Source organism: Chiloscyllium punctatum, chromosome 10, assembly GCF_047496795.1.
Source record: "Chiloscyllium punctatum isolate Juve2018m chromosome 10, sChiPun1.3, whole genome shotgun sequence".
In the NCBI taxonomy this organism is placed as follows: domain Eukaryota; kingdom Metazoa; phylum Chordata; class Chondrichthyes; order Orectolobiformes; family Hemiscylliidae; genus Chiloscyllium; species Chiloscyllium punctatum.
The window spans coordinates 51,913,191-51,929,543 of NC_092748.1; the positions used below are offsets into that span (position 1 = coordinate 51,913,191).

Consider the following 16,353-nt stretch of genomic DNA (forward strand, 5'->3'; position numbering starts at 1 on the left):
TTGAGAGACCTATTGAACTAATTTGAGAAAGGCTATTGATCAGAGTGTGTGCTGGAATAATAGTAAACAAGAGACAATTGTCAAAATGTGCACAAAATACTCTATTTTAGATTGGAGTACAGTAGACTTCCTATCAAAAGTTAACATTTTTAAACAGCATTCAGAACTATAGTTTCTAGGTTCAGGGTGTCTGATACAGAAAAGCAAGTCATTAAGATTTGCTTAACTTAACACATCAGGACCAATAGCCAAAAGCTGAAAGATCTCAAATTACATGGGTCACATTGACAGATAACTTAGAGTTAGATTAAACTTCCATAGTTATTAACTAGATTCATGCCATTTAGACAGAATCACATGAAATCCATTGACTAACTTGTCAGCAGATACAGAGAAAGGGTTCCCCAATACAAGTTTTCATACTGGAAGCTAACAAACAGAATTGTTGAGTTGGTAGTCACCTCCATCCCACAGAAAATTTCCAGAAAGATTTGATGGACCAATTCAATGTAAATAGTATTGAATAGTTACCCAAAGTGTGGACATAAATACAAAATGATCATCACAGGTTGATAAAGCTTACAGGTCCTAAGAATAAACTCGATAGTTGACACAATGACTAGGAAACCAAACAAACACCAAAAGCATCAAATAGAATAGATTCAGGCTTCAAAACAAACAAAAAGAAAAAGTAGATCTGGTATGGCTGGAGCAATTTATGGAGGAGAAAATTTATTGGACCAACAGAAGACTAAAACTTGGATTAAATTAGAAGAATCCAGAAATCAAAATTATTCTTAAGGAACAAAACGGAAAATACCAAGAAGATTTGAACCACTTTCAACAGCTTGAGGATCAAGATCAATCAATGGCTAAACAAAAACTTGATTGCTGTATGTCACAATATACAAATTCTGGAACAGCAACTGCAGTCCATTGACAACACAGACAATAACAGTAGCCACTCACACTAATAATTATGAAAATTGACAACATCTCCAGGCAAAGTCACTACCACTAGATAAAGACATAGCAACAAATTGTCAATTATTTCATAGATATTCATAGGCTTGCTTATTATTGTAAACAGTTGTAGTTCTTTTTGGAAAAGGCATGTTGTACGTGTATTTAGTCTTCAAGAAGTCCATGTGCTGTTTTAATGCAATGCTGCGACTCTGACTGGTAGGTGATCACTTTGGGCTTGTAAGCCGCACAAAAAAAGATTTGTTCATTGCTGTAATGGTCTCTTTGTAGCTTATAATATGTTTTATTGTTTTAACTAAACTATCCTATGGAGTTAAACAATCCCTGATGAGCAATCCCTTATTAACCCATTACCATTAACGTGACAACCACCAGCATTACCACATGCCCCTGAATTTGGATCCCCTTGAAGAGTAATTACAGAAAAATTAGGTTGTATCACTTGAAATGTATCATACTTCATTTCCATGAGAACATTTAGCAATGTACATGACAGCATTGCAGTTAGGGACTTATTCCACCATTCTATGAGGGTAGCATTTCCAGGGCAATGTCAAAGGGATAACAATTTGACTAAGTAGCCATCCCTTTTGCTCAGATTTGACTAATGTTTCTGTTCTTTCTGCTGTTTCTTCATAGGTAAAAGACAAAGAAATCCGAGGGATGAAGTTTGTTGTACCAGGACTGAAGGAAGGATGTTTCTATAGATTTAGGGTAAGAGCAGTAAATGCTGCTGGAGTTGGCGAACCAGGAGAGGTGACTGATGTCATTGAAGTCAAGGATAGAACAGGTAAAAATGAGAAGACTTCTGTGACATTTCTCTTGCATTATTTTGGGAATAATACTTAACTAATAAAAATGTGTTTTTTTTTTGTAATTCTAGTTGTCCCAGACATTAACTTGGATGCCAGTGTGAGAGACAGAATTGTGGTACATGCTGGTGGTGTCATTCGTATCTTGGCATATGTGTCAGGTAAACCACCTCCAGAGATCACATGGAAGAGAGATGATCAGCCAACACCACCAGAAGCTACAATTGAAACTACAGCTATCAGTTCTGCTCTTGTTATTAAAAATTGTCAGAGAAAGCATCAAGGTGTGTACAATCTCATTGCAAAGAATGCAGGAGGTGAAAGAAGAAAGACAATTATTGTTGATGTTTTAGGTAAATATTATTTTGTCATTTTACAATTAGTGCAATATACTTTTCTTAAGTACTTGAATAAAATTATTTGTTATTTTAATTACAGATGTTCCTGGGCCAGTTGGTGAACCATTCCGCTGTGAAAATCTAACCAGTGATTCGTGCAAATTAACTTGGTTCCTTCCAGATGACGATGGTGGATCTGCTATTACCAATTATATCATTGAAAAGCGTGAAGCTGAACGTCGAGGCTGGTCCCCTGTTTCATACACAGTTACAAGGCAGAATGCTATCGTTCAGGGTCTAATTCAAGGAAATGTTTATTTCTTTAGAATTGCAGCTGAAAATATCATTGGCATGGGTCCATGGGTGCAGACAACACAAGAAATCACAATTAAAGAACCAATGTGTAAGTGATCCTCCTGCGTATATATTTTCCCCGTCTTTAAGTATTAAATAAGTCAATTGTAACGACTGAATACATTAAATTCAATGCATTTTCCTGACCTGTAGCTGTCCCTGAACGCCCTGAAGATCTTGAAGTTACAGAAGTCACAAAGCAATCAGTTAGCTTGAAATGGAATCCTCCTAAATACGATGGTGGATCGGACATCACAATGTACATTATTGAGTCCCGTCTTATTGGCAAAGAAAAGTTCATCAGACTTACCAAAGAAAAATTGTTAGATCGGACTTTCAAACACAGTGGGTTAAGGGAAGGTGACACTTATGAATACCGTGTCAGTGCGGTGAATGAAGTTGGACAAGGCAAACCATCATTCTGCACAAAACCAATAACATGCAAGGATCAACTTGGTAAGCCTGCCTTCAAATTCTTTTAAGAAAAATGTTTTTCTCCTCTCCAGAAACATAATAACAATGTATTTATATCTTTAGAACCACCAACAATTGACCTGGATTTCCGCGAAAAGTTTATTGTGCGCGTGGGTGAATCTTTCAACCTGACAGGAAAATATAAAGGGAAACCCACTCCAAAGGTTTCTTGGCTTAAAGATGACGAGGCAGTTGAAGAAACTAATCGCCTCAAGATAAACACTACACCAACAAAACTGAGTTTGGCGATTATGAAAGGTGTTCGTGAAGACTCGGGAAAATATTGTGTGGTGGTGGAGAATAGCACAGGCGTACGCAAGGGTGTCTGTCATGTGACTGTTGTTGGTAAGTTAGTTATCCACATGCTTTTTTTAGTTTAAAGTGTGGGAATATTGAAGTAGCAAACAGGAATCAAACATGTTGTTTTCTTTCAGATCGTCCACAACCTCCAGTTGGCCCAGTTTTGTTCAATGAAGTTCACAGAGATCACATGGTCATTTCATGGAAACCCCCACTTGATGATGGAGGCAGTGTGATCACTAATTATATTGTTGAGAAAAGAGATACACACCGAGAACTTTGGATGCCTGTTACTTCTTCAGTTACTAAGACAACGTGCAGGGTTCCGAAACTAATTGAAGGCAAAGAATATATTATCCGTATCTATGCTGAGAACATGTATGGAATCAGTGATCCATTGCTTTCAGAGGAAATGAAAGCCAAAGATCGTTTTAGTAAGTATTGAACTTTAGAATTCTTGCATTAATTGTGAAAAATGCAAAAAAAAATTTAGAATAGCAAATTTAAAATCTAGCTTTTTATCGTAATCATTTTCAATTAAAACAAGATAGAATCTTGATTACATACATTTTATAGTTTTGGGATTAAATATAATTTAATTATAAAGGGTGAGCGTTCTCCTATTTGATTAAAAGCTTTGTAATATTATTCAATAGCGAATAAATGTGATGGAGAAATGTTCATTTGTTTTTCCTTTTCCCATTTTTAAATCATTTCTCTAAAGGGGTTCCTGAAGCACCAGATCAACCAATTATAAAGGATGTTACTAAGGATTCTGCAGTAGTGGTTTGGAATAGACCACGTGATGGTGGCAAGCCCATCACTCGATATATTCTGGAGAAGAAAGAAACCATGTCCAATCGCTGGGCAAGAGCATCCATGGAGCCAATTTACCCAGACACTCAATACAAAGTAACCGACCTGCTCGAAGGCTGTGAATATGAATTCCGTGTTTCAGCAGAAAATGAAATAGGAGTTGGTGATCCCAGTCCGCCATCTAAACCCATATTTGCAAAAGATCCAATTGGTATATTAAATGTGCTCATTTATTTTTTTTTTCCCTTCAAATAACTGTTTTTGTAATGTACTTGTCAGATTTATGATGGCCATCTTTTTAACTATTTTTATCCAGTCAAACCAAGTCCGCCGATTAATCCTGAAGCAGTGGACAAAACTAAATCTACTGTTGACCTAACTTGGCTACCTCCACGCCATGATGGAAGAGGGAAGATAATAGGTTACTTAGTGGAGTTTCAGAAAGTTGGTGATGAAGAATGGAAGAAAGCAAATCACACACCAGATTCCTGCCCTGACACTCACTTCAAAGTGACGGGTCTTACTGATGGAGATACATACAAATTCCGGGTAATGGCAGTCAATCAAGCTGGTGCCTCAGATCCGGCTTATGTCCGTGATCCAGTGCAAGTAAAAGACAGACTGGGTGAGTGTTTTCTAGAAATACAATGTGGGTCTTTCCACATTGAAGAGCTTTATGGTTAATCTTGTTTTGTGTCACTGATTCTGTTCAGTCAAAAGATTTTCCTTCCTTCTACAGAGGCGCCGGAGTTGTTTGTAGATGCCAATATGGCTCGAGGTGTAAACCTAAAGGCAGGAACCACTTTAACTCTCAGTGCAGCTGTAAAGGGAATGCCATTTCCAAAGGTCACATGGAAAAAGAACGACATGGAAGTGCCGATAAAGGCTGATATTGAAGTTACTCCAGTAGGCAGCAAGCTTGAAATCCGTAATACCGTTCGAGGTGATAGTGGGTGCTATTCAATCATGGCTGAAAATGAAGCTGGAAGCAAGAGTGCTGCGTGTACTGTTGCAATATTAGGTAAAATTTCAAGAGCAGAAAGAAACAATATATACACTTAATTCAGTCTTGATCTATATGCCTTTTTTCCCACATTAAAAATATGCCAATTATTTTCAGATAAACCGGGTCCACCTCGTAACTTGAACATTAGTGAGGTTAGAAAAGATTCATGCTATCTGACATGGAAGGAACCAGAGGATAATGGCGGTGCTGTGATCTCAAACTATATAATTGAGAAGCGAGATGTTGCAGCTCCTAAATGGATCCCTGTCTCATCTACAACCAAAAAGCACAGTGTTATGGCTAAGTACTTAATGGAAGGCACGCAGTATTTGTTCCGTGTGGCTGCTGAAAATCAGTACGGTAGAAGTAGCTTTGTTGAATCAAGTAAACCCATAAAGGCAATCGACCCAATATGTAAGATTCTATTTGCTAAAGTTAATAATTTCAATTAATCAAACTCAGCTTCTTTACCTGTTCACAGCACCTAAATTATTGTGCTCTCTTATTTTTATAGCTCCCCCTGGCCCACCTAAGAATTTGCACCATGTTGATGTGGATAAGACAGAAGTGTCTCTTCTTTGGAATTATCCAGATCGTGATGGAGGCTCTGAAATCACAGGATTTTTAGTTGAATACCAGGAAGAAGGAGCAAAAGACTGGATTAAATTCAAAACTGTTAGCATACCAGAATGTGTAGTAACTGGTTTAGAACAAGGAAAGACATACAAGTTCCGTGTCAAAGCTCAAAATGCAGCTGGGCTTGGTCGTCCAGACACAACAGTGCCCATCCTATGCCAGGAGAAATTAGGTTGGTTAATTACATTGACTCATTTGCTTTGTGTTGCACTGCTTTCAATCTGAATTTCCTTGACGTTTTCATGATACTCATTGGTTCACGTATGCTTTTATTTTATAGTATCCCCAACTGTGGATATTGATGTGAAGTTGATTGAAGGTCTTGTTGTGAAAGCTGGCAGCACGGTTGTACTTCCTGCTTTCATGCGAGGTATTCCTCCTCCTTCGGCGAAGTGGGTCACTGACAACACTGAGCTTAAATCAGAAGGCAATTACAAAATCGTCACTGACAGCCATTCAACAGTCCTTACTATTAAAGATTGTACCAGAAAACATACTGGTGAATATATACTTACTGTTTCCAATCTAGCTGGTAGCAAGACAGTGGGTCTACATTTAACAGTCCTTGACGTTCCTGGTCCTCCAGTTGGTCCAATCAATATCCTCGAAGTAACACCACAGCACATGATTATTTCTTGGCGTCCACCTAAGGATGATGGTGGAAGTCCTGTCATGAATTACATTGTTGAGAAACGGGAATCTAAGAAAGAAACCTGGGGTGTTGTTAGCACTGGAAGCACAAGCACCCAAGTTAAGATTCCACGTCTTCAGAAAGGATGTGAATACGTTATGCGTGTTCGAGCAGAAAACAAAATTGGCATTGGTGAACCACTGGAGTCTATGCCAACTGTTGCCAAGTACATGTTTGATGTTCCAGGTCCACCTACTAAGCCAGCTGTTTCTGATATCACAGAAAACGCAGTAACAGTTTCTTGGGGTGTACCGAAGTACGATGGTGGTAGCCCAGTCATCGGTTACCTTGTGGAACGCAGAGAAACAACTGGTAAATGGATACGAGTGAATAAGACACCAATACTGGATTTAAAACTGAGAACTGTTGGACTCTTTGAAGGAAATGTATATGAATTCAGAATATTTGCAGAAAATATTGCTGGTCTAAGTAAACCGTCGCCAATCTCTGATCCTGTCTCAGCAAAGCGCCCCATTAGACCACCCGGACCACCGATCAATCCTAAACTAAAAGATAAGACAAGAGAAACTGTTGATTTAGTCTGGACCAAGCCCATCAAGGATGGTGGCAGTCCAATTTTAGGATATATTGTAGAATGTCAGAAAGCAAATACAACCACATGGAATCGAATTAACAAAGATAGCTTAATTGAGCAGTGTGCTTTCAGAGTACCTGGTCTTATTGAGGGCAATGAATATCGATTCCGTATAAAGGCAGCCAATATTGTTGGTGAAGGTGAGCCAAGAGAACTACCAGAATCTGTAATCTGTAAGGACATTCTTCATCCTCCAGAGCTAGACCTGGATGTTGTTTGTCGTGACCTGGTCACAGTTCGTGTGGGACAAACTATTAACATAACTGGCCGTGTTAAAGGCAGACCAGATCCAGAAATTACATGGTCAAAGGAAGGCAGGGTACTTGTTCCTGACAAACGTATAATGATGAATAATGACTACCCTGTTATACAGCTGTTGGTTCGAGAGTCAACCAGAGCTGACCATGGTAAATATCATATTGTCGCCAAAAATAGTAGTGGACATGCCCAAGCTGCTGTCACTGTGAATGTTCTTGATAGACCTGGCCCTTGTAAGAATATCAAGGTAAGCTATGTCACTAAAGATTCCTGTATGCTTGCCTTCGAAAATCCAGATGATAATGGAGGCTCCGAAATTACTAACTACATAGCAGAAACCCGTCACCCCAGCCAGAGAGGGTGGTCTGTGATTTCATCTGATTTGACTAAACGTGTGGTCAAAGTTCCACTTACAACAAATCATGAATACTTCTTCCGTGTGTGTGCAGAAAACAAAGTAGGACTGGGTCCAACTATTGAAACCAAAACACCAATCTTAGCTATAGATCCAGTTGAAAGACCTGGAGAACCTGAAAATTTCCATGTTGCTGATATAGGAAAGACATTTGTTCTGCTTAAATGGAGAAGACCTGATTATGATGGTGGTAGTCCTAACCTGTCGTATCATGTTGAAAGAAGATTAAAAGATTCGGATGAATGGGAAAGAATGCATAAAGGAAGTATTAAAGATACTAGTTTCATGGCTGACCGATGTATTGAGAACAAGACCTATCAGTTTAGAGTCCAAACTAAGAATGAAGGTGGTGAAAGCAACTGGGTGAAGACAGATTATATTATTGTTAAACAAGAAATGCAGAAGCCAGTCTTGGATCTAAAGCTAGCTGGAGTACTCACTGTAAGAGCAGGTGAACCCATCAGAATTGAAGCAAGTCTCAGAGGCAAACCTCAACCAGAAGTTGTTTGGGTAAAGGACAAAGATGCAGTTGATCTTAACAGATCACCTCGAGCTAAGGTTGAAACAACCGCTGATGCATCCAAACTGACTATAACTAAAGCTAAACGTGAAAACAGTGGCAAATATGTAATCACTGCAACTAATCCAGCTGGTAGCTTTACAGCATATGCTACTGTGAACGTTTTGGATATACCAAGTGAAGTCAGAAATCTAAAGGTCTCTGGCATTGCAAGTGATAGGTGTACAGTCAGCTGGGACCCACCAGCAGATGATGGTGGTTGTGAAATTCAAAACTATGTTCTGGAGAAGTGTGAAAGTAAGAGAATGGTCTGGTCCATGTATTCCTCTTCTATAATTGCCGATTATGCAAATGTCACTCGTCTTATTGAAGGAAACGAATATATCTTTAGAGTTCGTGCAGAAAACAAAATCGGTACAGGTCCACCAACAGAAACAAAGCCAATTGTAGCCAAGACACAGTTTAATAGACCTGGTCCTCCCGATGCACCAGAAGTCACTAAAGTTGCAAAGGAAGAAATGACTGTTGTGTGGAATGCCCCAGAAGATGATGGGGGAAAATCAATCACAGGATATATATTAGAAAAGAAAGAGAAACGATCTTTAAGATGGGTAGCAGTTACAAAGAGTCCAATCCCAGAGAGACGAATGAGGGTTACAAATCTGATTCCTGACCATGAATACCAGTTCCGTGTCAAAGCCGAAAATGAAGTTGGATTAGGAGACCCAAGTCCACCATCGAAACCAGCAATAGCAAAGGATCCAATGGGTATTTATTTTATAACCTTTTTGTGCATTTTTTTAAGCATCAATAGTTTGCTTCCTTGTCACTCTTTAACTTTCACTTGATTCATTTCCTATTTTTCTGTGCACAGAACCTCCTGGTCCTCCAACTGGTCTAAAGGTGGTTGATAGCACAAAGACCTCCTTGACCCTTGGCTGGTCAAAGCCAGTGTATGATGGTGGTTCCCCTATCACTGGTTATATTGTTGAAATGAGACCAAAAGGTGTCAGCAAATTACCTGAAGAAGGTTGGAAGAGATGTAATGTTGCAGCCCAGCTTGTTGTTACTCAGTTCACCATGACCGGCCTCAATGAGAAAGAAGAATATGAATTCAGGGTTTCTGCACAGAATCAGATCGGAATTGGTCGGCCTGCTGAACTAAAGGAGGCAGTATCACCAAAGGAAGTGTTGGGTAGGCCCTGCATTTTGCTGTTTTCCTTCTTGTGGTATAAATAAAACAATTTTGTTTAAATCTAGTATCATCTCTTTATGACATAATTTCTTATCCACAATTGATTTTTATTTTTTCAGAACCACCAGAAATTGATTTAGATGCAAGCCTAAGAAAAGCTGTAACTGTCAGAGCAGGATGTCCGATCAGGTTGTTTGCTACCATCAGAGGACGTCCTGAACCTAAAGTCACCTGGAAGAGAGTGGGAATAGACAATGTTGTCAGAAAGGGTCAAGTAGACTTACTCGACACAATGGCTTTTCTCGTCATTCCTGATAGTACTCGTGATGATTCTGGCAAATATTCACTTACGCTTGTAAATGCAGCGGGCGAAAAGGCAGTGTTTGTGAACGTTAAAGTTCTGGGTGAGTAATATACATTTTAGATGTTTTCTGGTCTGAACTGGAGAGGAATTTCTTAAGTATGCTCAAGGGAAGTTTCCTTATTCAGAATGTTTACTCTCCCATGTGAATGGAGTAATTGCTGCATCTAGTGATCCAGGAAATGAAATGGGACAAGTGGAAAATATCACTATGAGGAAATATCTCAGCAATGGTGATCATCATATGATAATGTCAAAATAATTATGGAGAAGGACAAGGAGTAAAGTGAAATAAAAATACTTAAGAAAGAAAGTTTGACTTCTGTGAATTGAAGCTTGGTTAAATTGGAAACAAAACTGGGGCAGGCAGAACTACAATAGGGTAATGAGCTGCCTGAACAGAAAAGATGATGCAGTCAATGCGTATTCTACTAACTTAAAGAGAGGACAGGAAAAGCTGAACTTGTTTGGATGACAAAGGATTTCGAGGATAGAATGAATATGAAAAAGGGGGGGCTCTGGCAGATGTCAACTTGAACGAAGAACAAAGAAAATTGCAGTACAGGAATAGGCCCTTCGGCCCTCCAAGCCTGCATCGATCCAGATCCTCTATCTAAACCTGTCACCTATTCTCTAAAGATCTGTATCCCTTTGCCCCCTGCCCATTCATGATGCTATTGTTCCCGCCTCTACCGTGTCCGTGTTCATCCACTTTACTAACACCTTCCACCCCGACCTCAAATTTACCTGGACCGTCTCAGACTCCTCCCTCCCCTTCCTAGACCTCTCCATTTCTATCTCGGGAGACCGACTCAACACAGACACTTAGTATAAACCAACCGACTCCCACAGCTACCTAGATTACACCTCCTCCCACCCTGCCCCCTGTAAAAACGCCATCCCATATTTCCAATTCCTTCGCCACTGCCGCATATGCTCCCAGGAGGACCAATTCCAATACCGAACAACCCAGATGGCCTCCTTCTTTACAGACCGCAATTTCCCCTCAGACGTGGTTGACAATGCTCTCCACCACATCTCCACTTCCCGCTCCTCCGCCCTTGAACCCCGCCCCTCCAATCGCCACCAGGACAGAAACCCGCTGGTCCTCACCTACCACCCCACCAACCTCCAGATACATCATATCATCCTTCGTCATTTCCGCCACCTCCAAACAGACCCCACCACCAAGGATAGATTTCCCTCCCCTCCCTTATCAATGTTCCAGAAAGACCACTCCCTCTGCGACTCCCTCATCAGGTCCACACCCCCCACCAACCCAACCTCCACTCTCGCCACCTTCCCCTGCAACCGCAAGAAATGCAAAACCTACGCCCACACCTCCCCCCTCACTTCCCTCCAAGGCCCCAAGGGATCCTTCCATATCCGTCACAAATTCACCTGCACCTTCACACACATCATTTACTGCATCCGCTGCACCCGATGTGGCCTCCTCTACATTGGGGAGACAGGCTGCCTACTTACGGAATGTTTCAGAGAACACTCTAGAACACCCGCACCAATCAACCCAACTGCCCCGTGGCTGAACACTTTAACTCCCTTTCCCACTCCACCAAGGACATGCAGGTCCTTGGCCTCCTCCATTGCCAGACCATGGCAACACGACACCTGGAGGAAGAGCGCCTCATCTTCCGCCTAGGAACCCTCCAACCACAAGGGATGAATACAGATTTCTCCAGCTTCCTCATTTCCCCTCCCCCCACCTTATCTCAGTCCCAACCCTCGGACTCAGCACCGCCTTCTTGACCTGCAATCTTCTTCCCGACCTCTCCGCCCCCACCCCCTCTCCGGCCTATCACCCTCACCTTAACCTCCTTCCACCTATCGCATTCCCAATGCCCCTCCCCCAAGTCCCTCCTCCCTACCTTTTATCTTAGCCTGCTTGGCACACCTTCCTCATTCCTAAGGAAGGGGTTATGCCCGAAACGTCGATTCTCCTGCTCCTTGGATGCTGCCTGATCTTCTGCGCTTTTCCAGCAGCACATTTTTCAGCTCTGATCTCCAGCATCTGCATTCCTCACTTTATTCCCCCAGTTTAGCACTCTTTCTTTAAGACCACTCTCATCTTTGTCCATGAATATACTAAAACGTATGGAATTGTGATCACTATTCCCAAAGTACTCCCCTACTGAAACATCAACCACCTGGCTGGGCTCATTTCCCAACACCAGGTTCAGTATGGCCCCTTCCCAAATTGGACTATTTACATAATGCTCTAGAAATTGCTCCTGGATGTTCCTTACAAATTCTGCTCCATCTAGACCTCTAACACTAAGTGAATCCTAGTCAATGATGGGAAAATTAAAATCTCCTATCACCACCACCCTGTTGCTCCTACATCGTTCCAACATCTGTTTACATATTTGTTCTTCTACCTCACGTTCACTGTTGGGAGGCCTGTAATGCAGTCCCAACATTGTTATCGCACCCTTCCTATTTCTGAGCTCTGCCCACATTGCCTCACTGCTCAAGTCTTCCAAGTGCCATCCTTCAGCACAGCTGTGATATTTTCTTTGACCAGTAATGCAACTCCTCCACCCTTTTACCTCCCTATCCCACCTGAAGTATCAATATCCTGGGATGTTTAATTGCCAATCATGCTCTTCCCTCAACCAAGTCTCAGTTACAGCAATAACGTCATGCTCCCAGCTACTAATCCAAGCCCTATGTTCATCCTCCTTACCTAGTATACTTTTTGCATTAAATGAAATGCACCTCAGACCACCAGTCCCATTGCATTCATCATCTGCTCCCTGCCTCCTCTTCCCCTTTGTCATGCTGACGTTTTTATCTAGTTCCTTACAGGCTTTAGTTACTACTTTCTTACTGTCCTCTAACCTCATTTCGTTCCCAAACCCCTGCCACATTAGTTTAGACCCTCCTAACAGTGTTAGCAAAAGCATCCCCAAACGCCCCCAAGGAAAATGAAAAGGACAATCAGACTGATTACAAAAAGCATTGTGAAGTGTAAAAGAAAATAGGATGGGTAAAGAAAACAGTATGAGATTTAATTAGCAACTAGCCTAAATGGAAATCCAAAGGTCATCAAAGCTTTATTAATAGTAGAGGGTTGTCATAGGTATGCAGGTCTCAATTATAAAAGAAAATGTACCAAAATAGTTAATGGTAAAAACAGAAGGTTTGGCTGAGGTTCAACAAGAAGAAAAATCTTTGACAAACACATGGTAAGTGAGATGTTTGTTGCAATACAGGAGTGATCACAATAGCTAAAGAGGACGTACAGGAATAAAAGTGGATAGGTTACCTGGTACAGATGAGATGCATCCTGGAATGTTGACTGAAATAAGGCCAGAAGTTTTGGAGGCACTGGCTCTTATTACAGGAGTGATGGCAGAGGATTTGAGCCTTATTCAAAAATAATGGGATAGATCTGTTACGTGTAGACCAGCCAGTTAAATGTCAGTAGTAGGCAATCATTTTGAAACAATAAATGGGGAGAGTATTAGTAGCCATGTGGATAAACATGGACTAATAAGCCAGCACAAATTTGTTAAGGTCTAATTTGATAGAGATGTTTGATGACCTAACAGAATGGTGCATTTTATCTCTGCAGTTGATTTTGTTTATTTAGAATTTCAAGTCACTTGGTAATGTATGTTAAAAACAATGACTGCAGATGCTGGAAACCAGATTCTGGATTAGTGGACCTGGAAAAGCACAGCAGTTCAGGCAGCATCCGAGGAACAGTAAAATCAATGTTTCGGGCAAAAGCCTTTCATCAGGAATGGAGGGCTTTTGCCCAAAATGTCGATTTTACTGCTCCTTAGATGCTGCCTGAACTGCTGTGTTTTTCCAGCACCACTAATCCAGAACTTGGTAATGTATCACATGGTAGGCTCTAAAGGCAGTTATAAAAGCAACACAGTTACAAAGTTGTGTCAGTAATAAAAAACATAGAACTATGGTTAAGATCTGTCTTTTGAACCAGGCAGGAGTATATGGTACAAGTCCCAGGTCCCAGGACCTGCTTTATCATCTTGTATCATCTTTAAAATTGTACCATTTGGCTTTGATTTCAAAATGTAATCACGAGTTACATTCTGGGGTGCTGGGCACAATTTAAAATTTGTAAATAATCTAAAAGTTGGAAACAGTGAAGAAGCTATCAGTGGACTTCAGGAGGATGTGTAGACTGGGAGTCGATTCTCCTGTTCCTTGGATGCTGCCTGACCTGCTGTGCTTTTCCAGCAACACATTTTCAGCTCAGTTGTAGACTGGGAGGACATACGGCATGTGCAATTCAACACAGAATGGTGTAGGGTATTACATTTTGAAATCAAAGCCAAATGGTACAATTTTAAAGATGATACAAGAGCAGAGAGATCCAGGAATGATGGGCACAAATCTTTGGAAGTGGCAGGAGTGATTAATAAAGTGATCCTGGGCTTTAGAAATAGAGGTACTGAATGCAAAAACTAGGAAGTTATCCAAAAGCTGTATTAAACAGTAATGTGGCCCCAGCATGAGTATCATGCCCAATTTTGGGTGCTACGTTTTAGGTGGAAACATGAAGGCCTTGGAGGAGTTATGAAAGAAAGCTACTAAAATAGTTTCAGAGCTGAGGGATTATTATTATGGCTTATGGGCTGGAGAAGCTAGAGTTACTTGATTAAGATTAAGAAGAACTTCAGCCAAGGCATTTAAAATCATGAATGGTTTATATTGAGTAAATAAAGAGAAATAGTTCACAATGAATGAATATTTGAGAGCCAGAGGGTGCAAGATTTCAGGTAACTGGCAAAAAAACAGAAGCAATGAGAAAAATATTTGTATGTATTGAGTGTTTAGGATTTGGAATTCACTGTGTGATAGAGTAGTGGAAATAGATTCCATATTAGATTTCAAAAGGAGTTTGGATAAAGAAAGAAGAAACAAATAGCAGTAATGTGGGGAATGCGCAGAGGAATGAGACTAGATGCTTACTCTTCAGCTGAGCTGGCAGAAACTTGACAGTCTGAAGGACGAGCTTCTTTGTATACTATTCCTTGATAAAGCTTGATTTTTCTCAAAGTTGTTTTTTTTTTGTTTTCAGACACACCTGGGCCTGTCTCCGACTTTAAAGCTTCAGATGTTACAAAGACATCATGTCATTTGTCTTGGTCACCACCTGAAAATGATGGTGGCAGCCAAGTGACTCACTATATTGTGGAGAAACGAGAAGCAGACAGAAAGACCTGGGGCACAGTGACACAAGACTTGAAGAAAACGAGTTTCAATGTGACTGGCTTAGAACCCGGAAATGAATATTATTTCAGAGTAACTGCTGTCAACCAATATGGTCCTGGGGTTCCCAAAGACATTGCCAAACCTATTCTGGCCAGAGATCCAATCAGTGAGTAGTTAATGTTTTGCACTTTTCTTGTTAAAGGTTAAAAAAAAGTAACTAGGATGGCCAAATGGCCTTTTGTTATTACTAACTTTGTCTGGATATTATTTTGATATCAATTAATCTCAAAGCAACAATTTGCAATTTTCATTTTTAGGTGAACCTGATCCACCCAGGAAATTGGATGTCATTGATATAACGAAGAATAGTGCTTCCCTGTCTTGGTTGCCACCTCTTAGGGATGGAGGAGCTAAAATTGATGGTTATGTTGTTGAATATCAAGTAGAAGGTCAAACTGAGAGACAGTGGACAAAATACTCCATAATCAAGGAACTGTCTATTCTTGTAACAGGCCTTAAGGAAGGAATTAAGTACAAATTCAGAGTTTCAGCTAGAAACATTGTTGGGACCAGCTTGCCCCGCGAAACTGAAGGACTTTTTGAAATTAAAGAACAACTCAGTAAGTAAATGATTATTTTTTTCCATGTATAAAAGGCAAAATTAAAGTCAACTTGACAAAAAACGGTGAGAAATACTTGTAGGTTAGGTATGACACAAGTTCGTTAAGGCTGTCAGGAAGCTCAACACTTTTCAAATTTGTGCCTCATTAATGTGCAGTTCTCTGCTTTCCTTTCATGTAAAGTCCACTGAAGCACGTGGAACCAGTTGGTACCTATTGTTATAAAATAATGTGATGCCAACTGCTGCTCAACATGTGATTTGGTAGATTGCTTATTTTCAGACTCTGATGTAAATTCTGGGGGAGTGTAAGAATTGCCTGGCAAATAATTTTGTGGGATGTGAGTATACCTTTTTGAGGTACACTCCAAAAGTCCCTTTAAAGTTCACTGTTTAGGCTTCCTCACACCTAGTTCAATGGAATTGGCAGATGCTGTGTATTCTACGTCACTTTCTTTGGACATTGTAATTGAGGTCTTAGCTGAACTTCCATTCAATAAAGTCTGAAAGTTATTTCTGGTTGGCACATGGACAGGTGAGGTCCCAACCACACCTCTGTTATTCGTTCCCTGCTTTACAGGGGTTTAGCGGATGATGGTAGTTGAAATGCAACCCTTGCAACAACTTCAGCATGGTTCCAGTATTTTTAAAGAAAAAAATTGCCTTTATGAAATGCTTTATCATATCTCTCAAAAGTACATCTAAATGATTTTTTTATATTTAGCAGTCACAACATTTTAGACAAGCATGATAGCCATTTTACATCTAACA

The 16,353-nt window shown here is 40.4% G+C and overlaps 1 protein-coding gene across 1 annotated transcript in view; it reads left to right on the plus strand.

Annotated features, from left to right (window-relative positions):
• ttn.2 (titin, tandem duplicate 2) overlaps positions 1-16,353 on the plus strand; it is a 346,071-nt gene that overhangs the window by 271,661 nt on the left and 58,057 nt on the right. The window contains exons 229-244 of the mRNA XM_072579113.1: positions 1,624-1,774; positions 1,868-2,149; positions 2,235-2,537; positions 2,642-2,944; positions 3,026-3,307; positions 3,397-3,696; positions 3,987-4,289; positions 4,395-4,703; positions 4,818-5,099; positions 5,199-5,498; positions 5,599-5,892; positions 6,001-8,967; positions 9,074-9,394; positions 9,514-9,798; positions 14,830-15,129; positions 15,281-15,583. Coding sequence (XP_072435214.1) covers positions 1,624-1,774; positions 1,868-2,149; positions 2,235-2,537; positions 2,642-2,944; positions 3,026-3,307; positions 3,397-3,696; positions 3,987-4,289; positions 4,395-4,703; positions 4,818-5,099; positions 5,199-5,498; positions 5,599-5,892; positions 6,001-8,967; positions 9,074-9,394; positions 9,514-9,798; positions 14,830-15,129; positions 15,281-15,583 — 7,285 coding nt within the window. The remainder of the gene's footprint in view (positions 1-1,623; positions 1,775-1,867; positions 2,150-2,234; positions 2,538-2,641; positions 2,945-3,025; positions 3,308-3,396; positions 3,697-3,986; positions 4,290-4,394; positions 4,704-4,817; positions 5,100-5,198; positions 5,499-5,598; positions 5,893-6,000; positions 8,968-9,073; positions 9,395-9,513; positions 9,799-14,829; positions 15,130-15,280; positions 15,584-16,353) is intronic.